At 31.5% G+C, this 23,748-nt stretch overlaps 4 protein-coding genes across 5 annotated transcripts; 2 read left to right on the forward strand and 2 right to left on the reverse strand.

The window, feature by feature from the left end:
- The first annotated feature begins 252 nt into the window (after window positions 1-252).
- Crzr (corazonin receptor) lies at window positions 253-15,048 on the forward strand. Of its 2 annotated transcripts, XM_017906979.1 has the most exons (7): window positions 253-1,708; window positions 4,169-4,539; window positions 5,518-6,184; window positions 13,216-13,399; window positions 13,691-13,893; window positions 14,547-14,668; window positions 14,857-15,039. In XM_017906979.1, the coding sequence occupies exons 3-7, from the start codon at window positions 5,558-5,560 to the stop codon at window positions 14,975-14,977; spliced, it is 1,257 nt and encodes a 418-aa protein (XP_017762468.1). In that variant the 5' UTR covers window positions 253-1,708; window positions 4,169-4,539; window positions 5,518-5,557; the 3' UTR covers window positions 14,978-15,039. The 2 variants fall into 2 exon arrangements, with proteins under 2 accessions (XP_017762468.1, XP_017762469.1); XM_017906980.1 differs by lacking the exons at window positions 253-1,708; window positions 4,169-4,539 and having other exon boundaries at window positions 5,598-5,720; window positions 5,818-6,184; window positions 14,857-15,048.
- Window positions 15,049-16,553: 1,505 nt separating this feature from the next.
- On the forward strand, window positions 16,554-18,962 carry LOC108552427 (transcription termination factor 1). The gene is made up of 8 exons (XM_017906960.1): window positions 16,554-16,605; window positions 16,641-17,179; window positions 17,246-17,437; window positions 17,494-17,687; window positions 17,798-17,961; window positions 18,035-18,287; window positions 18,591-18,742; window positions 18,823-18,962. The coding sequence occupies exons 1-8, from the start codon at window positions 16,554-16,556 to the stop codon at window positions 18,960-18,962; spliced, it is 1,686 nt and encodes a 561-aa protein (XP_017762449.1).
- A 231-nt stretch (window positions 18,963-19,193) lies between these two features.
- On the reverse strand, window positions 19,194-22,141 carry Uch-L5 (ubiquitin carboxy-terminal hydrolase L5). The gene is made up of 7 exons (XM_017906962.1): window positions 22,111-22,141; window positions 20,823-20,962; window positions 20,570-20,633; window positions 20,164-20,269; window positions 19,902-20,089; window positions 19,615-19,812; window positions 19,194-19,525 (listed from the first exon to the last, which is right to left on the reverse strand). Exons 2-7 carry the CDS (start codon window positions 20,896-20,898, stop codon window positions 19,222-19,224), a joined length of 936 nt encoding a protein of 311 aa, XP_017762451.1. The 5' UTR covers window positions 20,899-20,962; window positions 22,111-22,141; the 3' UTR covers window positions 19,194-19,221.
- Atg13 (Autophagy-related 13) lies at window positions 21,962-23,748 on the reverse strand. Its single transcript, XM_017906961.1, has 5 exons — window positions 23,536-23,748; window positions 23,053-23,401; window positions 22,755-22,938; window positions 22,351-22,684; window positions 21,962-22,274 (listed from the first exon to the last, which is right to left on the reverse strand). The coding sequence occupies exons 1-5, from the start codon at window positions 23,686-23,688 to the stop codon at window positions 22,062-22,064; spliced, it is 1,233 nt and encodes a 410-aa protein (XP_017762450.1). The 5' UTR covers window positions 23,689-23,748; the 3' UTR covers window positions 21,962-22,061.

Genomic DNA, 23,748 nt, shown 5'->3' on the forward strand with positions numbered 1-23,748 from the left:
GATTGGAAATGCTGACCGAATAACGATGGTTATTGCGTACATTTGGAGAGAACATAGTTTCGTAAAAATGTAATGAATTCTTGGCAAAAAGTAGAACTGAATAATGTATTACTTACGTATTCATATTTAAATCATTTGCATCATACAGCGTAAAATGGATGGGGCACAAAGTGCAGAGAATGAAAGAAGTAAAAAGGAGACAGAAGATCTGGCTGACACTGACGCCATTATCTTTCATTGCTAGTCGATTTCCGCGTACCGAACGGGTTACTGTGCGAAAACAGGGAATCTTACATTTACTGCCCGATAATTCGCAAATTTCCAGTTATCCGATTTCGTAATAACATTATAATAATTATTTTACAACAACGAGCGTGAGAACGATTTTAAATACGAATGAACTTTGAAGCTACATGTGCTCGATTAATATTAACGACTCGATTTTAAAATAACATTACAGTTTTATAATAACGGTAATTTTATAGCAACAACGGTGTGAGAAATTTCGAGCACACCCGAATTTTAAAGTTGCGTCGAGCTATTTAACGCCGATTTCGTGATACAGATATTACAATAGTCATTTCGCGATATGATAACAATCGTGAAAACGATTTTAAAGTTACGCTGATGTGTTTAATGTTGATAACCCGGTTTCGCGATGACGATATTGTAGTAACAATTTTATGATAACCATCATGAGAACGATTTAAAACACGGTTGTATTTCAAAGTCTCATAGACAGTTTGGCATTCGTAAGAATGGAAAATTGGATTCAGACGTGTTTATAATACGGAATATGTAAAATGCAGATGAAATAATGATCGATGTGGGAAAATGAAGCACTCGTGAGAAATTCATCGACTCGTGATACTCGGTTCTGCTGTAATCGAACATTACCATTAGTTTTTGATGTCATTGTAATTATATCGTTACAAGCACGACACGATACTGTCACCACTTCTCTTCGTTTGCCGTCTGTCGTATTATGCGACCGAATGAAAAACCGCGATGCAAGGAATATAGAGATAAAGAACGAATCGGCCCTCGAACAAGAACAAGTATGCACCGTGAACGCGGTTGTTAAGTACAATTCTATCAATTTTAAGAGGAGCAACAAAGAAAGGAATTTTCTATGCAACACAGATTTACTTCATTGAATCGGGAATAAATTACGTCTGATAATCAATCGCACCAGCAATCCAAGTGTTCGTGTTTTTGTCTGTCGAAGATTCTGTGAAAAATTTTATTCGATACGAGAAGCGGAATTGTGAAGTTGTATCGCTGGAACAGACGTGTTTCCGATGAAATTGTACTCTCTAACAGATTGAGCATCGAATGTTATTACATTCGTTTTCAAATGACAAATTCGTGAACAATTTCGTGTAAACATTGCGTGCGATGTATTCGATAAATTGAAAGAAATTAAAAAAGAAAATAACAGAATAATGAGAGAAGCGATAAAATCACAGAATTATTACCGAACAAATAATATTTAAAACCGGAATTACCAAGGAGTATAAACACAAACTACAAAAACCGAAAACGAAGTGTAAACATAAAACTGAAACGCGTAGTTATAAATATAAATATTCTTGCACAAAAATATTTCACGTGTGACAATGGAAAATAATAATTAAATATACACTGTGAGAAAATAAAGGTGATAAAAATCAAATTTCTACGAGGAATTCGAAAGACGCGAAAATTGGTAAGTTCATAAATTAATCCGAATCACCATACGCGAGAAATCGATGTTAAAATTAGATTCACGATTGATCTAGGTTGCAAAAAGTGGCGTGTCACGTTTGTATCTAACGAATACAACAATTTTCAAACAATTTTCAATTTTAATTTTAATCTCTGCTAAATGCGGACCGAGAAATCGTGCGATCAAATTAACGCGATTGTCCGATCAATGTTTGATAATCCGTGTATCATGGAAAACTGACATTGACATATCGATGTTAACGAAGTGAACTAGTGAAATAAAAAAAAAACATTTCACTATCGTTCTTTTGCAGAGATTTTCTTGCAAAACAATGTCAAAGGATCTCGCAGGTGTGAATATTTATTGTTAGAAAACTTGTACAGCTCACGCGAGAGAAAAGAATAAGAAATTTACATGAAAAATAAAAAAATTTTATTAAAAACCCCTATTATCCTGACTCTTTATTAATTGCTGAATTACGTAAAATCATAAACGATCTAGTTTAATATTTCTGTCCTATTGAACTGCTACAGACAAATTACACGGAATTAATAACACGTAATAAATCAAGTAACACGACTCTTGTATAGAATTGATAAACACAGAAACGCTGGTAAATACACATATTACATGTACAAATGCTTGCAAAAACAGCAAGCCCGACAAGTGATGATAAACTGTTTTTTACCTAACTTGCTTTTTCTCATTCCGAGTACCTTATTTTCTCGTTTTCTTCACATTTCAATTGATAAGATTTCCCCTAGGCACGCTTATGTCACGCGAGCGCGATTCGATTGTCAAAAGGTATGGGAAAATTTTGCCAAAATTGCGTGCGATTGAACGATAGAGGTACCGGTGTGCAGGATTGATTAAAATAAAATTAATCTTCGACCTAAAAATTGAAATCGTTATATCGCGTTAATTATTAATTATTTTCTTGATCAATTTCTCGCCTGAGAAATTGCAGCGATACTGCTGTTCTTCAAAATCGCAACGTTCATTTTACCTTTATTTTTACTAAATGACAGCACGTTCGCTTTTAATTATTTCAACACGAAATACAAAAGAATACAGCTCGATAGCGAATTATTTTCCGATGGCGTTTATTTGAATTATAACGACATAAAAAATGATCGATCTCAATGATAAAAGTCCTTGGAAAATTTATCATGGCTGAAAGACTGAGCATACTCGCAGTTGCTCTCAGCGAAACTCTTCCAACGCATTTTTCCTTTTTAACATTTGATTCGTCCTCCTCGACTGGTGGAAACGATGCATTTAAAGGATACAAATGTATGCAAAGGAGACGACATAACTCGCTGCTCCATAGAAAAAGCTACGCGATGGGAACTGTCCTCGAGGTCAGTCTCCTTCTGCGGAACGACTCTGGAATGAGCGCAAAACTAGAACGAAGACCATATCGTTCATAATGAACGCGTCGCGTATATTTTACGGGAAAATGAATTTCTTTGTCACGACCTCTGACATAAGTGCTCGATGCATCGAACGAAGACGATCGACCTTGCAGAACGTCCTCGTGACTTTTCTTCGCGCGCATATTTACTTCCTCGCTTTTTATTTCCCCATCTTTCTTTCTTACTCTTTATTTTTCCTCCTCTCCTCAACATTTCAAGATGAAAGATATTACTTGGCGGAATTTTCTGGATACCTTCCCCGCCAGTCTTTGTCCTTTCTTTCGCGCTTCGGTGATATTTCGGAATAAAAATGCTGACATTCGTTTCGCGGAATATGAGACCAAATGAATGCATCGGTGAAAGAAACTAGGAGATTCCGAGACGAAATTGTGATTTTCAAAACGAACGATCTCCCCTTTGTGTAATTTTAACGCACTCTTGGATAGCCGATAATTATGTTATTAAATTAATTCTTTAATCGTATTTTCGTAGAATCGTTAGATAGCGAGGAGGAATTTAAAAAGTAAGTTTAGAAGTTTATACATGGCTTTTAGAAGCTTACATATGGCTGCTATCTATGAGACACTCCAGGGATGAAAGATCAGTACATTCACTTATTATCATTTATGATAGGTAGGAATTATAGTAGCATTTGAATCACAAATAGTAAACTGTTTATAGCCGATTCCATGCTGTGGAAAACAAAAGGAATTGCCAAGTGCCGGATTTGACCTAACTTCCGTTCGATGATTGTTCATTTAATAAAAACTGAATCGCCTCTGATAAAGGAAAAAAACACATGTGCATAAAATCAGTAGCCGGTGATTAAGATGCTCTATTACCGAAGTACATTGTCTCGATTCTGTCATTTTGTCATTACAAGAAATTCCATCGAAGATATATGTATCGTCGTGTAAACTATACCCGGCGATTTAAGAAGAAGAAAGGATATAAACTAATTAACTATTCATTCGACAACATCTTAGAATCTCGTCTTCGTGTCTTGAAAAGAATTAATTTAGTTTTATTTCGTTTACAATTTCAGCCAAGGAAGGTCCCTTTCGATCATTGCATCCTCTTCGAAACACGCGAAGAACAAATCGAAGGAACCCTAACCTCAATGTCAGTGGTAAATGCGGGATGCCGAAAATATGGATTATTTACAAATTTCAAACTGGAGCAATGCTTTGGATAAACGACACTGAAGACACGAACGAAACAAAGGCAGCCATTTGGCGAATAAAAGGACCCAGTGTTCAACAAATGTGAACAATCAACGAAATAACGGCGCCAACGAAGTCCTGCGACTTCTCTCAGCTGAATGTTGCCAACTTAGCGCGAACCCAGTGTCCACTCGTCATTTACGTGGAAGTTCTAAAAATCCGTCGCTCTTTTTGGAAACAGCGACTATCGGAGGTGAGTGTAAGTCCTTGGACAAACTTTTTATGGAAATGCTTTATTGCCAACTAAAAATGAAAGAACGAAATATTTATGAGTTCCATATACCGTGAAATAAAGTTTGGAATTATTTTTCGCGAATGTAAAGTTACAACTCGCGGTGTTTTCAGTTTTAAACTTCGCTATTTCGGGAGATGCACGTGGACATAGCTTGTGCTCTAGATCGCGATGTGTTTTGTTCTTCGTATAAACTCAGCGTGGGTAGATTCAGTAAAATTTGTGACATCGCGTTTTCTGTCCTCCGCTGTAATCTTGATACAAAGAAATTTTTATCGTCACGTTGACTTTTCGTAACATCGTATATCCTTCTATTTTCCTACATTTTGTGCTTTCCTATTTATATATCATATTTTATGAGCCTATGACAAGAGTAAGACCATGGTTAGGTAAAATATTTTTATAGCTAGTCCCTATAAAATTCGAAGATCATTCATCGAGTGTATATTTGTTACCCTATTAGTAATAGGCTGTTACAGTGAATGGACGATTATTGAATAGCGATTATCCGAATTTCCGATTCATCAGACTTTCAATTGCCTGGACATTAATTATCCATCATCTGATTATCCAGACACGTTTGTCGAAATTCTCGTTAAATGATACTCGCATTTCTGTATTATGTACTTGATTTACATTACTTTAGTACGCCATTAACTCACACATTCAAATAACATTTGTGCCTCGTTACTATGTGCCGACCAAAGTATGCAGACTAGAGTAGAATTATAAGCTACTATCATAATTGTATATCATGACTGTAGCATATTATACTTAATTCGAAGAGTACATTTGTTTAATCAGCTTTAACCGCACATGCTTACTAGTTACTAGTTAGCGCACGATATCCTATATACCGCAATATATGGAACGTAGTATTCTAGATAATATATTCACAGACCGTTATGCAAATCACCAATAAAATGTTACCATTCACAGATACGATGACCGGGGAAAGCAAAGCAGAAGAGCACCAAAGATGACTACGTATCCTAGACGGCCATCAGTCTACTATCTCCAGAACGTGTTACCACCCTGCGACAATTTGACCGACTTCTTCAGCCACTCTAGCGGTCTTGACCTAGCCCTTGACGCTCGATCATGGCGCAACATGAGCGAACTCGACCACCTGTTTCGTTCTGGTATTCTGAACAACGTAACATGTCTAGAACACGCGCCACAACTGACCAGCGCCACCTTTTTCAAAGTAATCTTCTTGGCCGTGATGACGGTGCTCAGTTTAGTCGGAAACGCGGCGACCATCTACTCCATCACGAGGAACCATCGAAGACAACACGCTTGGTCATCGATCTACACCTTGATCCTGCATCTGGCAGTGGCTGATCTGTTAGTCACGGTGTTTTGCATGGGCGGAGAGGCTATATGGAGCTATACGGTGGCGTGGATCTTCGGAAACGTCGTGTGCAAGTTATTCAAGTTCTTGCAACTGCTCAGCTTGTACCTTAGTACCTTCGTCCTGGTGTTGATAGGCGTGGACAGGTTCTTCGCGATACGATATCCGATGAAAGGACTGAGCACTGCTGACAGGTGTTTGAAACTGATCAGCGTGATATGGATACTGTCTATAGTGCTGGCAACACCTCAGGTAAGAATTGATATAAGGGTACTACGTAATTATACGTAATTATAATATGACGATAAAGCCAAATGGCTTGAAGTTAGACTAATTTCGAGAAGTAAATATCCTTAAATTAAATATCATCTTCGTACAATTGCTTATTCGTCACTTGTACGTTGTCACGATTATTATGAAACATTTTATTACGGAAAATAGAAATCACCGTTTAATAAGTATCTAAAGTTGTTTACGGAATAATCGTTTAAGGATAACTATTTCTCTTTCCATTTTTGGTTTCTTCGAATGTAGAAACCTGTAGATGAGCAAGCAATTAAAACCTCAAAATGAACAGCTCGTCTATTTTGATGGTTTGTAAATTTAATTGCGTTCGCTGCTCGTTATTATTCAAATTTGCTACATAATTTAATAAAGGATCGTGTTATATGATATCTAATTACTAGTAAGAGGATTAAATTCGATACGTAGATACGCAGTATCACAACTGATTCGAAGTTTACGTATTATTTCTCTAAAATCGAACAATACCTGTAGAAACGAATTTTAACGCACATTTAACGTGCATTTAATACGCTTTAAAAAATACGTGTATTTTAAATTAATTATAGAGGAGATTCAAATTCACGTTTCTTAACACGTAATCGAAGGATGATTTTTACACAACGCGAATTACAACTTACTTTCCCTGTAATTTCTTCGAAGCGAGAAATTTTCTTCGACTGAAGATAATAACAAATAATACAATAACTAAACAAATAATACAAATTATATCTATTTACTTCTTTTCTGCGCTATTTCAGTCTTCCGCCTGTATATTTCTAATGTTTTCGATATTTGATGAAGATAACGCGATGCCAAGATATATATCATACAGCAGATTAATTTCCATCGTATTATCTGAAAATAATACCAATACAAAACTCTAGGATATTTAATGTGTAATCAACAACCGATGAAACGATTTCCAGAATATTCTGTCTAAATTTTGTTTCTAAATTTCTAATTTGACGGTCTCTCTACGCCATACGGATTTCACACACGAGGTCGGGAAAACTTTCCGTTGCTTGTCCGAAATTTGTCTGCCTCGGACGAATTAAAAGTTCGATCGATGAGACCGATCCAGCGACTGATTCGCAATTAAAAAGTAATTTACAACAGCTGACATCCGGTTACCGCGTGCAACTTCCGCGAATCCTTGAAAGTAAGAATTAAAAGCACTGCTCGGTTTTTATATTCTAGCTTGTTCTTTTCCACCTTTTCCTTTTATCTTCGTCCTTCCTGCTGCTTAGTTTGAAACCAGAGCGAACCCGCGGGGAACACCGGCTAACCAAACGCTGTTGCATAAAATTAGGAATAATCTTCGTGTAATATGCTCGCAAATAGCGAGTGATTACATTACAACGATGACCATGAGAAACTGAGTAGACTTAGCAGTATAAAAAATGATACTACAAAGAGGGAAAAAAGTGGGTGAAATAATTGGAAAAACCAGTTCCTTCTGCTCGTTTTCTCGGAATCGAAATTAAAAATTAATCAACATGCTGGATAAATTTATACGAAATTGTATATAGAACTCTTACGAGGCATATTATATCGAATTTTAGAATTTAATATACAGAATGTCCTATGTATTGGAATGTTTCTATATATTAAAACGATAGCCGAGTTTTTACAAGTATTACTTGAATTTTGGATGAATATTCGCAATGTTGAATAATATTTCATTTCGTCGAACATAGTGATTTTGCTTTGAAAGCTCATTTTCTTTGAAGGCGAAGCGAAAATTAATTTTCTAAAATTGATTTACCCTATCGATTTCATGAAAGTAATTACAAATTATAAAATAACGATTATTTTCATGAATTAACCCTTTCCATATCGAAACTTCCAATTTATTTAAAAAGAAGAAGAAGATGCTAATAAAAGTTGCAATAAATCCTATTAAAAGTATCTCAAGTTTTATATAAGGAGGAAGAATGATTAAAAAATTTCAATATGCAATTCACATTTTAGGAACAACGATTAAAGTTAAATCGATGAAAGTTAAGCCCGTGTAAAAGTAATTGCCCGTTCGTGATGCAAATCACGGAGTAACGTGGCTCGAAGGAATCGGCCCGAGAATAAAAGATCCACTGCCCGATATGTCTCCCTTATCCAGCGAGATTCGTATCCGTTATCGTCACGATAGTTTTTAGTTAACGTAATTTATGCTCGTAATTAATACAATTACCCGCGATCCCCGGTTAATGTAAGAGGATTACAAACGAGACTTCGTCTAACTGCGTCGATTAAAACCCCTCTTTTCCCTGGCGTTAGTTCGCTGATAATTACTTTTTCTACAGTCCAATTTATCCTCACTGTCCTGCTTTTAATTTAGCTTAAAATGAGGAACTCGTCACGTCCAGTAACGGGGATGAATTCGTAAAACACGGTAGAGAACATCATATCGAAATTGGAAACTGAACCGACCGCAGAATGTCACGTGCGGTTTTTGTGATAAAACCGAAAACTCTGAAATGCAGGTGTGCAAAACAGTTCCGAATGTCTGGACAGGGAAAAATTCGAATTTATATGTAAATTCGGGCTAAAGTAAAACCGAGATGTAATGATGTTTATGTAGCAGAAAATGACAGTTTATACTAATTAAGAGGAAGGTTGCTTTGAACGTTGAAGAACGTCGATTTGCTAGCTGGAAGAAACGTTAATGGTAAATTAATTTCGAGTTTTGGAAATATGGAATTTATATTTAATGAGTTTCATAGAGTTGGTATATTGAAACTCTTTACTGGTTATGAATGTTGCTAGGTAGTATGGGAGTGGTATTAAAACTAGAATTAAATCAAGCCCGAATTAATTTTGATAAAGCGTTATTGTCGTTTTAGCTATTCCTCTGGGTAGGCAAACCAAAATGTCTCGATTTGCTTTTGAATTACTTTGAAATTGAAAAATAAATGTATGGAAACGTTATGCAAGATACAATCGCTGGATATAAATAGCAATATAAGCTATGTGAACAGAAAAATGTCCAGTTCCAGGATTAAATGTTCGTGGTCAATTTAAAAAATAGCTCGTGACTATAAATATTACATTGTTGAGAAAAATATTTCCAAGAAATTTAATAGTAACATTTGTATATTTTTACTCTCGATGGTACTCTTACAAAGCATCGTTGAATACGCAAATGGTACGCGACATATTAAAACCATGTCAAAAAATACTGTGACAATGTAACATGTACACAAGGAGGAATACTCAAAAAATAAAAATTGGAATAAAAATCTGAATTGACAGACGATGATATAAACATACAAGTATATAAATTTATAGAAAATTTAGCACTCTTGAAAAGATACGTTTTATGGCCAACATGGTAATCTTCTGAATTTTCTATGTTGACTTATACAACGCCAGTGTAGTAAGTTTCACTTTCAATTTTGTAATACCTTCTTACACTGCTGGAAAACATATTAATGCATTAGAAAGCAGAAAGCTATTTACCCTTTTTCTATTATCATAAAGTGGCAAGGAAGTGGTATAACTAAATGTTCATCAGAAATGAAATTAATTGAAATTGACATTTCCCTTATTCTTAAATTTATAAATATTTCATAAATATTCTTTCCACGTTCTACCAATTACTAATACGATTACAGTTATTTCAATTTTCCACTCATTAGACCTTTTCCTCTCGCAACCGTCTTCTATTTCATTATAGCTGATTACCATTATATAAATTTGTTATCCCAATGAAACATAGTAACACGCCTCTAAAGAAAAGCTCCTCGAATAAATTGCGGCTCCAAGCTTTGCTTTGTCACTGTACTAATTACCCGTTCACCCTCGTCTTATACTTAAAAGAAAAATAAATTTTAAATACGAATCTCAGACAAACACTCGCTGCAGTCTACGAATTGAGGTACATTATATTACTAAATATTTTCTCAAATTTTCAAAGACCATATGCAACTATAATATCTTCTAAACCCAATTCTATTTGCCTCTCAATGAATCATTGTATCTCTTTAGTATGCTAATAGATGGATATCAGCAATTTTATTTGATACAATGATTAGTTCCTAGATATTAAATTCAAGTCGAACACTATAGTTAATAATAATTATTATCTCCCCTCACAAGCATCCAAAGTTAGAAAATTTATAATTCATTAATAACTTCAAGCTAAACTGCTATGAATTAAAATATAAAATTATAAGAGAAATTGCAAAAACCCTAAAAATCTTATCCCACTTGCTGATGTAAATAAATATCATTTCTCACCTCCAAGATGACTTATATATAATCGATGTCCTAGACAAGTAGAAAGAATAATAAAAGCATTTAGTCTTATATGGTCTTCGTCATGAAGAGCATGATAAAATGGTCTATAATCTGACACAAGAATCATATAAAATAAACATGATCTATGAGTGTACACACCGACATGGATTCCTAATCTGTTGCCGAGGAGAAGCTGGACAAAGAGGTCTTTTCGCTTGCCCCAGAATCGTAAGCCTCTAAAGACGGTTCAAAAGTTCTCTCCTTCGAGAACTTCCCGTCTGCCTGCGGTGTCGGAGCCCTTTTCATACGATTTCGATCGCCTCTGCTTCCTAGACCGCCGCATCGACACTTCCTCCTCCTTCTTCTGCGCCTCCTTCCACAACCCATGCTACGCCTTCGTCTCCTCCTCATCGCTCTTCTTCTAGACTTGCACCTGCAGAACCTTCTCTTTCGCCTCCTTCGTCTGCGTCGTTTCCCCTTGCACTTGCAGCCCAGCTTCCGTTGCATCTTGTTCCTGCGACACACATCTAGCAGATTGACCTCCTGCTGGGCAATTTCTTGACATTTTATGTCTCCGTTCATCGGTAAAATGTAATGGCCCCCATTCTTCTTCAAGATACCGTACTCCACGCCTCGTTTCAAAGCTGTATGCATCTGTTCGCGTGGAGTAAACGTTAAAGAGTAAACGTGATGAGATAAGCTGAGTGACAACAAATGAAATACGTGAGAACAACCTGTAAAGTTTTATGAAATTAAAACCTCGAAGAAAAACGTGATATAGAACATAGTGAAAGGATAGCGGAAATGACTTGAAGGATATGAATGTACACAATGTAACTATAATGAAGAGTGGGCTTATTATTCAAATGTTATGAATAGATCTTAAACATAGAATTAGAATATATCAAATAACAAACCATAGTTATCGGAATACCTGAAGAGCAGATTTTCGAATAACGAAGGTTCTACTCTATTATACATAACAAAAAGTGACTAACCTGACGACGTGCTACATTTGGTGAAATATCATAAACAGATGAGAGATAATTAAAAATCTCCCGCGACGTCGATCCTTTCAATTCACGAAGATTTCTGATAGCCGTGATGATCAGCGCAAGAATTTTAGACGATTCGCTCACCATGGTGTTCTGTCCAAAAATCTGCAAATAAATACACAAAATGTTAATATCAAATTTCAAATCAAAAAATGAATCTTCAATTTCCCCTATTTTCCTCATTTCTTTTTTTCTTTCTTTGTAATTCGCGGAAAATCGATCAAAAAATTCCTGCAGTTATTCTAAATACCTTGTTCTCATTTTTTAGGACATTTGAAAAAAAAAAAAAAAAAAAAAAAAAAAAGAAAAGGAAAAGAATCAGTTTCACGCGTTAACATTAGTCATTAATATGACTGTTCGTTACTGGGCCATTAGTTACCGTCAATACGTCATGCATTTTTATACGTTGAGTATGTTCGTACCAGAAAAATTTATTCTATAGAAGAAAGCAACACACAGAATATACGATTGAACATTTCATTGAAACGCAGATAATTCTAAAATACGTTTCAAAATATCCAAAAATAGTTTTCTATTCTCGTGTATGTTTTCCTCCATCCTCCCGTATATCTTATATATTAATACCGTATATTAATACATTAATATACTATGTTAATATATACTATATTTTTTTTTAATATTATTATCCTTGTTTACATGTACTATCCTTGTGATTAACCAGAACCATTGAGATTGAGATGGTCAGAAGTATCCATGGCTGTTCCTAAATCATTTTCCCAAGCTGGGTCATAAAGAAAATAACGTGGCAGATAAAAAAGAGGAGAAAATGAGAAAGAAGGGAAAGATAATCGCAGGAAAGGTTTACCTTAACGACGATGATAATTAAATGCCGTCCAAACGGTCTGGGCGCCTATTCCTTTCGTAAACTTCGTTCTCCAAGGTGCAACCTTCAGTCCATGTTTCGTTGGTTCCAACTTTCTCCGGAAACCAATGTAAAAATACAAGAAATTTTATTATAAAATCACAAGCCGAAAAGTTTGTCCTGTGTCACATTGCTGTTGAATAATCGACGAACGAGCATCGACAATTACAAATGAACGATGCTCCGTGATTCCGAACTCGATCGTAACGGCCATGTTGATCGATGCGGAAATTTTTCCATCGTGGTCGTTCTAAACGCAGCTAAAAATAATTAAAATGGGCAGGTTTGAAAGTGTTCCAAGAGTATGCAAATGAAAATAGAAAAAAAAAGGTCGCGCACGAAGAACTTGTAATTGTAAATTATCATAATTACCAATAGCATCGATGATAAGTTTTCTTGCCGCTACTCGCGGAGTACATTCCGTGTAAAAGCGTCGATTTCACGTAAATTCGACCTCAAAAATCTATTTAATTTGTACGCTGATAAATTATACTCGCCGATGAATTTGTAGGGTTATAACGATAATCGAAGAGATTAATTATACTAACGATCGAAATCCGAGAAACTGATTATTTTACATTTTATTACGATCTTTAAGCGACTCGTTTACGAATGAACGAAATAAATCGAGGAATAATTTCTACGAGATTCGGGCGTTATTAATCAACGAATAGATTGGCATTACGAGCCTGCTGAAATGCACGATACAATCAATTTACCGATGAAGTTATTTCTAATTAATTCGTAGCAAAATAAATTATACCGGAGGACAAACATTTGTATTTCATAACGCTAATTAATTAATGTTTTATTATTCTTTATAGGCTATCATATTCCACGTAGCCGAAGGACCATTCGTCGAAGAGTTCACGCAATGCGTAACCCATGGATTTTATACAGAGCCATGGCAGGAACAGCTTTACGTATCTCTCAGCTTGTTCTTCATGTTCCTTCTTCCTCTGGCCATTCTTATCACCACATATGCTTCCACCGTGATTACAATCTCTCGTAAGTGCACCTGAAATATAAATTTCAATTTCAGAAAAGATGGAACACGATAGTTTTTCTTCTATAATTTCATTTAATTGACAAATCGATCGCTATTCTAATTATCTTCTATTTTATGAAATATGATTTATAAATTAACATAGAAGTTATTAATAGTGCAACTGAAACGTATCTCATTTTCGTCGTATTTCGTCGCTGATCATATATCAACGTTTAGACATAAAACACACACCTATCTGCATAATATACGAACGATTCTTTCGTTTCGAGATGCAAATGAAATGATTTTAGGCAACGAGAGAATGTTCAAATTGAAGCTGACCAATAATAATATGTGTCACGTGAACGGAGACATGAATCGGACGAAATTAATGCATCGAGCAAAAGCCAAGTCATTAAAGATCAGCATTGTTATAGTAGCTGCCTTTATCATTTGGTGGACACCATATTACACGATGATGATCATTTTTATGTTCCTTAATCCTGATAAGCGTGTAAGTATTTCTATTATTCGACAAGATTTTACAAAGTTCTTATGTTTTCTTTTTAACCCTTATTTAATTATAATTGAATCAATTGATTCATTATTAGTATAATTCTGCAGTGTTTATAATTTTTCGACATAACTTTCCTACCTTTTTCATACTTCTATAATTCTATAATTTTTTATAATTCGTACTGTTGTTTCTATAGCTTTATCATTTTCACGACTTTATCATCTTCATGATTTCGTAATTTTTTAGTAAATTTTGAGTAAAATTTGTAGCGATAACATTTTATTTTTCTAATCAATAATGAAATTAAGTTAGAAAATAAATGAATTGATACATTAATTCCTTAACCCTATTTCCTGTACTTGTAGGCAAATTCACGTGTAGAATTCCTTATTACTTAAAGCATTTATAAAATGAAGTATAATGAAAGTCGAGTAAGATAAAAATATTACTTTAGTAGAGAATGATCACGTCGTATAAAATACAAAATGGTGTCTAAAATAAATTCACCCTAAATTCGAGCGTTTATTCAATCGATATAATTCATTCAAAATTAATTTGACACAAATATTTTAATTGAAGGAAACTAACTTAGCTAATAAAATAAAATAAAATTTATTTAAAAAGGCTACAAATTTCTGTGATATTTTCAGCTTAGCGAGGAATTGCAAAGCGCAATCTTTTTCTTCGGTATGAGCAACAGTTTGGTAAATCCTATAATATATGGCGCATTTCACCTCTGGCCACGCAGAAAACGTCAAAATTTCACTCACAGGTATATTAATATAATAGAGAAAATAAAGCAATACCATAATATATATTAATAAAATTAAGTATAAAATCCACATGAAATATTCAATTTTAATTATTAACATATTATCTGCATAAGAAAAGAAACACGAAAATAGTTAATAAAATTTTGTTTTGAATTTAACATGTGTGGAAATATTTTGCAATTTTCAGAGACCTGTCTACGACACAACGTAGACTCACACAAACGAGCTATGGAAATAACTACAAACGAGATTCACGAGAAACGCGAACACTATTGATACCGAAAAATAATTCGAACACTAACATTTGAGCAAGATCGATAAAAAGATCGAGTACGAATCGAATCATATTTTGTTAATTGATAAACTTTTATCTTACCAAATAAACTTGTTAATTGAACTCCTACAAAGCTCTAATAACGAGATGAAACTATAGAAGAACCTATGTATATAGTTATTATAACATAAAAATCACAATGCCTGTTCGAAATTGGATATATTTACGTAATATTAAAATTTAATTTATAATATTTAGAATTTTGTTCGAAAATTCTTTAAAAATCTTTTGCCTTATTAAAAAAATATCGCCCTGTGAATAAGATTCATTCTTTTAAATAAATGTACATACATATAATATAAATAATTTATAATATAACATGTATAATGTAATATATAATACGTATATAAATAGTCTATAAATAATCTACCTTTATGTAATTAATCTAGTAATAATTATTTGTTATATACGTTCTTACAAAATTGTGACCATAAAATATATTATAAGTGTAAAGTATTCATTTATCTTATGTGTTATTGTGTACAACATACCTCACGTGTATTTATTGTTAGTTTAACAATAAACTGATTTATGTTAAAATTATCCATTGGTATCAAATAGTCTTGTTAGTGTCCTTTCCCTAAAATTTTCTAAGTATTAAATCTTCTAAACACTTTAATATGTAAACAAATGACGCACGAAATATGAGAGCATAATTCACTTAAATCTAATCCATTTCTAGAAATGGTTCTTTAAGTAACCGCTGTTTTTGTACAGAGGGCATTATAATCAGTCTCAAAAATTTAGGTCGGTAAGACGGTCAAGGTTGGCTACAAAAGTCCGTATAATGTTCGGTTTATCTTATACCTCGTCTGTAATTTAATAAAAGAATATATTTTATTATAAGTTAATTCTCTATCAAATATATACTATCATTATATTTAATTTCACTGACCAAAAATAAAATTCAATCAAATTTCATACAAAAATAGCGAGGTAGCTTGCAAATCATTCATATCGTAGAATAAAAAGATGCAATGAAAGTAAATCTATATTATACTCTATGGTTAAATTTGAATCAAGAGTTACATATACTATATAGAAGATAAAACCACTACATAAACGTACTTCTGTGTGCTTATATAGTACTGTACCTACTTGCATCTATAGATGCATAAAGAGGTTAGCCTGTTTAAAAATAGTAATTTTTATTATATTTGAGTAATAAAATGTTTAAATCATATTTACGAAACAATTTTAGAATTACGTTAATTATAAAATATAATTTAAATTATATATTTCCATAACAATCATTAAGAAACACTAGAAATAAAACTATCTGTATAAATAAATTTATGTCAAGAATATGAAACGATTTATTAAAAAGTGGAAAAAAATCTAAATGAAAGAAATGTACCACCATTAAAAAAGAGAAAAATAGATGTAAATGACAAATTAAATAATGAATTATTGAATGACAGTAAACCTTCTCAAATAGTACATAAAATTAAAAACAAAATGTAGCTGCCTATAAAAGGATTGATGCCAATAAAGAATCTTCAGCTATTATTAATAATTTAAATTCTAAAACTAACTATATAGGACCAAAGATGTTAAAAAATATTACAAATTGTAGTGACCCTGTTGAAGAAACAAATGAAAGTAAATATATTCAATAAACTTAGAAAACTCAATAGACAATAAAATTGGAAATATAAATAGACCACAAAATTTTAATCTTAGTGATTTGGAACTTATAAATTTAAATTTAATGGAACTTGCACAGGAAACACTGTGTAAAAAAGAAAATCTATATTCTTGCAACAAAGAAGATATGTTGCATGATCTAAATTCTCTGGTGGATTTTGAAGAAAGTAACATATCTACAAACATTTTTTCTTCAACAATGATTAATCCTACACAAGAAGAAAATATCACAGAATTATCAAAAAATGCAGAGATTGATCTCCTTTTTACTGATAACATTGATAACGCCAATGTTGAAAATACAGAAAATCAAGAAATAAAATATAAAGATACTATGCTTCAAGAAAAAAAATGTTTTAATAATAAAAAAAATATAGCAAATAATACTAAAAAAAACTGGAAACATAAGTCTAATAAGAAAGATACTGATGTAGATGATCATATAAAATATATCTTAGGAGAAGTAGATATTGAGTTAACATCAGGCGAAGAAGAAACATTAAATGAAGTATCTGAAGATACAATAAATGTAAATACTTGACTCAAAATATATTGTACTTCGTGTGTTAATTATTTTATTAACTTTTTCTTTCAGGCATTATATAATCTAAAGGTAAAATTAATGCATAAAGTACCAATGCAACATAGAATTGAACATACAGCAGGTTCAAGAACATTAACAAGAAAAGAAAACAAATTATTTTTAAATTATGGACCAATGAAAAGTGGTACATTTACACCTAATGAAGATAAAATTATCAGAAATAATTGGGAAGCATTTTGTGAAGTAAGTTTTATTAATTACATAACATATTCTTATTACTAATAATTTTTTAAATATAGGTTCATAACTGGAATCCAAAATGTGTAACACCATTCATTAATATGAAAAATGGTTACAAATTTTATATAAAGAGCTTAGAAGAGAGACAAAAATTTACTCAATTTTTAGCAAATGGATTACCATGGAGAACACTATACAGTGTTTACCATAGATTTAAATACTTGTATGGAAAGCATAAAAAACGTTTTCAGAGGTATATAAAAAATTAGAATGTTATTTGTATAACTATTTACTACACTTTAAATTTTAATTACACTTTTTTTGTATTTTTTTATTATTTTAAGTGATTTATATATTTTCAAGGTTCACATTAAATGAAGATATAAATATTTTATCTTATGTAAAGGATAAACAAAACATTGCAAAAAATAAAATATTTCTAGAATTAAGTAAAATATTAAGTCGTTCAAGGCAGTCAATTTGGAGACGTTATCAACTACTTCAAAAAATGCTTAAAAATAAAAAACGTGAGCGCTACAATACAATACAAAATTACAGTAGTTTCAGTAACTAAAGCAATTTAACCAAATTTTATTATAGCATCATCTGAAATTAAATGGACATTATCTTCAACTGGCAAGTTTATAAAAACCTTTATGAGTGTAGCATTGTGTAAAACAGTGGAAGATTTAAAAGATGCTATTATTCCAAAACCTGTTTGGCAAAAATTAGAAGAAAAGCTAGATATAGACTATAACATATTGAGAACATTCTGGATACATCAATTGCACATGCAATTATTTTGTACAGAACCTATTTATTTGAATGATATAAAAATAAAATTAATCGAGTAGTGAGTTAGTTTTTTATAGTATATATTCTAATATTAACCCTTTACCGTACCATTTCGTACGAACACGGCCAAGAATAACACGTAACTGAGGCAGAAAAATATCGGCGAAAATTAACCACGAATCTGACCTGTGATAAATACATTGGACCTTATCTACAGACCATGGCTCTCACCCATGATACTCGTGTTTGGCTTGATTTCCTTACCTCGAGTTTCACACGATATTGTAAGCGAAAGGGTTAATATTATTCATATTGTAATACAAAATATGACAAATCTATTATTCTAAAAATTATATTACAGTGTTTATGGAAAAGGAATTTCAAACATTCGAGAAATAGTTTGGTCAGATGTTGCAAAATATTTTGATGGAATTACTAGTATCTTTTTATGCAAAACATTTTTTTATCTTACAAAACAAGCTACTAAAAAGATAGGTACAAACCATTTTCCTGGTAAGATCTTGAATTAAACACATAGTAAGTATTGAATGGTTTTTGTTCTGTGACAACAATTTTCATTTTTTACTTTTTAGATATCGTGCAATATTTATATAATGAAAAAATACAAGATATAAAAGATGAATTATCTGATAAATTTCTTCCTAGGCTTTCTTATAATAACGGAAATATTAAAATTATAGACAAAGGTTTGGACGAAGATATTGATATATGATAGATGAATAATATTACAACATAATTAAAATAATTGGGAAATAAATTGAACACCTTGAATATTTTTTCGTACAATTAGAGAAGAAGATATTTCTAATATCATCAAAAGAATAATGCAATTTTTTAATTTTATAATTTTTAAAAAATGTGTAATATTTACATCTATTTTTAAAAAGACATTGTTATAATTTATTCAATAATGTTTATACATTTTACATATATTCCAGTACCTTTCTTGTACAGTTCAAAAAAATCCAAAATTAAACTTTATTCTTCTTTGACTCCTTTTCTAATGCCTTTTCCTTTGCCCTTTGATATAGAGGTACTAGCCTCCCTTCTTTAGCTAGCATCTTGAGCAGTTCCATTATTAATGGTAAATAGTTATGCTTCCTTCTAATATTTTCGATCTGATATCTTTTAAATTTCCGAATTTCTTTCTCTATCAATGTCTGTAAACGTTCTAACTCTTCTAGATCACAAGCATTTGCTATTTGACGTTCATAAACTATTCTCCTGTCAGTTACTATTGCCATTAAATTAAAATGTATTTCTCCTTCGTTATATCTACAAACATAAATTATACAGTTACTGCATGAAATATACAAAAATATTAATATATTTTTAAATAAATACTAAGCTTATGAAATATTTACTTATTTATCCTTTTCTGTATTATAGGCTTTGCTGCTTGAACCCATTGATCCCCAAGTGGACAAGGACCTAAATCCATTGGTCCATCTTTTAATCCATCTAACTCATATAATCGTCCGTCAATAGGGACATAACTCACAAAATGAAATACATCTTCATCTTTAGATGCTTGTTTTGAATCATATTCAAATATCGTTTGTCTATAATAAATAATGTTTATTTTATGTTATGGAAACAATTTATTCCTAATATAAATGAAACAAGCACAAGATAGCTACATGAAAAGTACCTCGAAAAAGAATTATGTACTTCTCTTATCACATCAGAATTACTAAGAGCAAGTCCCCTCATGTTAGCATCAAAACTTTGACAAAAATTTTTAAATTCTTCCAAATTTGGTCCCAATGATATATCAGAATGTTTACAATTCAATAATACGCTTAAAATTGCTTGTGTTGCACATGCATTGTTAATTACCTAAAAGTAATTTTTAATATTTTTACCATCTAATTTTTATTATTATAATATTTAATGAGAACTATAAAAAATACCTGTTTTGCAAAAAATATTTTGTCCAGTCTATTATCTAAAACAATGCTTCCTGAGGGTTCGTCATCTTGTACCCATTTGAATAAAAATATCAAGCCATGTATAGGTCTAATAAATAACAAAAATTATTATTAATACATCACAAAGTATGATTAAAAAGTGATCAATTAATTTAAATTTATTTATGTAATCTGTAAATTTACAAGATTACAAATTTATAATTCTGGGATTTAATTTTTATTATTTAATAAAAATTTAATTTAAAGTGTCGTTTTAAAAATGTATTAAATTACACTACAATTTAAATTACTTACTAGCAGTGTAGCGTATAAAATAAAAAAGAAGCTTTGATCAATAATTTAGAAACAATATTAGAAATAGGTTATGTTACATAAATAAAATACTCACTTCAAACTATCAAATTGTTCGTCATCCAAACTCCATAATTCTTCCACCTGGGTACCTTGAACACCTTTAATAAAACGAAATTATATTAAGTGTATAGTAAATACATAATCTTAAAAGAATAACATTCAAAAATTATAAGTGCTAAAACAACTGTCAATACATAACAATACTTTCTAATATAATTGTATATAAACTTTTTCAATGCAACTAAAATAATTAAAAACAAATCAGAATAAAAGCAAATAAAATTTACCAAATTCTTTTATTAATTCTGTAAAAACTCCAGGATCACTTTCGATAAGACACCAATTGCCCGCTGAGTCCGCCATGTTTCATTTATTTGCCGCACTCCAAAATATAATACTCATTCACCATTGTTTTCTTCTTCGATATCTAAATCAACGTTATAAAAATTAAAATCGATACATGAATTAATCAAAAAAAAAGAAATATTGAATAAAGACAAGTGCTACCATAATTTTACTTTACAAATTTTTATATCATCATTATTGTTTAAAAAAGAAAATTAAATATTTAAGAAATAATTTATAACAAAATTGCACAATTAAAAAATTTAATAAATTATTTAAAGTATTATCATTGATGTATCAAATAAAAATGTTCAAATTAGAATATTAAAATTATGCTTTCAATGTAATAACATGAAAAATATTTGATAGAAAAATATTTACATAAAAATAATTCCACATTTCCAATTTTTTTAAAGTCTTTTATTACTCTACAGATGATATCTTATAATTAAAATTGGCCGATTAAATAATCATAATTAGAGGTTGTATGTAGCATCTTAAGCATAAAAGTTTTACTCAAATTGCAAGCACAGCCTGATTTATTAAGTGGTTGGAATAATAAAACATGAAAAAGTGATATAATCCTTTCATAATCATGAATTAATATTATAACACTAAAATACAATTTACACTATGTACAAGCAATAAATTAATTAAAGTTTCAAAATATATTAACTAATTATCATTGACATTGCTCATCAGTTCACATTGTTAATAAATTGTTCAACAAATAGTATATATTCAATTTACAACAAATTTTAGAGTATAATTTACACGAGTAAAAGTTATAAAATTATAATATAAAGATAAATTGAAGTAATTTGAAATAAAATATTCTCGATAATGTAATAGGAAGAACTGATAAAAAAAATTATTAAAAAAAAGTATATAAACAAGCCACTCTTACTAAACCAAATGTACATACATTGGCAATACATTTGAACTATTTTTATTTTATACTCTATAGACAAATCTTGTATTAAACTGTTAAATCCAATTTATTTATAAGTGACCATAAGCAGTGATAGCATTTGGCTTAAAATTTTATTGAAATGCTCTTGCTGAAATATCGTGATGCGTATAATAAAGACCGCAAAATCTATGACGAGACACTATATGCTGGTTGTATATATTAACATTTTTCACTGAAGCACCTAACATTGCATTGTTTGATTTTGATATTAGTTATTATTTTCTGTTTGACATAATGACGACAGAATATCTTCATACCGTCGCATATTTGTTTCAAACGTTTCCAGCTGTTTAGTAAGATCTCCTACTTGTTCTACAAGTGTTCTTTCCTCCATGAAAGCTTGAAGTTGGGGTGCACTTTGACATTCACGATAAAATGCTCCTAAATCGCTATTGGTGTTTGTTACGGCAAAAGGAGTTTTCTATAATTACAATATTTGAAGAACTTAGATAAATCAAATGTTTCTAGTACAGTAAAAAGATAGGAACATTAATTACCAAATCTATCATAATAAAATCATCGTTGGCACTGGTTATTGAGCAACTACTTCTTCTCGATCCATTTTGAGAGTTGCATTTCGACGTTGTATTATCATTCACAAGTCTTTCATTGTTTCCATTGCTGCTATCTGTAGTGATAATAGTTGTTGCAGTCTTTGTATTTGTAGTCTCAGCTACTGAGACTGGAGGTGGTGATGTTTGTCTAGGAGTTAGTAAAGAACTAAAAGGTACATCTGGTATAACAAAATCCTCTTCATTAACCATAACAGGCTTATTGACTACAAATGCTCCAACTTTGATAGTATCACTAAGCGATTTTGACGTTTCTACGCTAAAATATAAATTAAAAATTAAAATTAATTTAATTTTAAAAAATAACAAATTATATTCAAGTAACTTACCTTTGTTGATATCTAGCATGACGAGGACTTAAATCAGAATGAAAATGATCGCTTTTTAACATTATTGAATCACGACCAGTATGAGTAGGAGATATAGTCATTTTTGTTCTATATGATACTGATAAATGAATTGTCCCCACTGGTGTACACAATTGACCCACCCTAACATGTTTATAATTATCACCTGTAAAAACTTGCAATATAATAAAACTATTTTTAATATTAAAAACAGATGTACAAATCTTAAGTTTAAAAAAGAAAAATAAAGATTTTAATGTAAGATCAAAACATTCCATACCTAATGTATGTAACTGAGGTTCTCCCATATAAATTCTATAACAAATAACATAGGAATCTGGACCTTGCCTCCTACTTAATTTGTAAGCTGGAGTAATTCTTGATACAGATAGTAATGATTTGAGTAAAATACCCATTCTGTTGTATACCGTATATGTTACTCTTACAGTAGGATCACTGTGCTCTGGCAAAACACCCAGACTCCATGTTTCTAAAACCATTGTATCACCTTCAACAGTTCGTAAAGAAATTTCAATGCAAAGAGGTATGGTTGAATTTACTATTTCTCCACATAATGATCTCTTAGCTTCAGCTAAAACTTCTGGTAGATCATGAATCGCTAAGTTGAACTATAGAATAAAAACAGACATATATAAAACATTACAAATATTAATTTGAGAATTACAAATATAAATCGTCTGTAATATATTTACATTTAAAGTCATAGAAAATATTAAAAACATATATAAATAGGCAAACTTACCCAATCTGTTCCAGATGAATTTGGCTTGCACTTTGTGCTGACCTTTTCACCTGACCTCGACTGCACAATAATTTGAGCAGCTTTCAATGCCAAAAATTTGGTGAACTTGTCTAAGTCTTTTTTATCTTGCATGCTCAGTTTTGATGTGGACATTTTACTGCTGTTATTTTTTATGAAATTCCTTTTAAAGAAACACAGATGTCCAATAAAAAA

The sequence above is a fragment of the Eufriesea mexicana genome, unplaced genomic scaffold (assembly GCF_001483705.2).
Source record: "Eufriesea mexicana isolate 0111107269 unplaced genomic scaffold, ASM148370v2 scaffold6800, whole genome shotgun sequence".
Classification (NCBI taxonomy): Eukaryota; Metazoa; Arthropoda; class Insecta; order Hymenoptera; family Apidae; genus Eufriesea; species Eufriesea mexicana.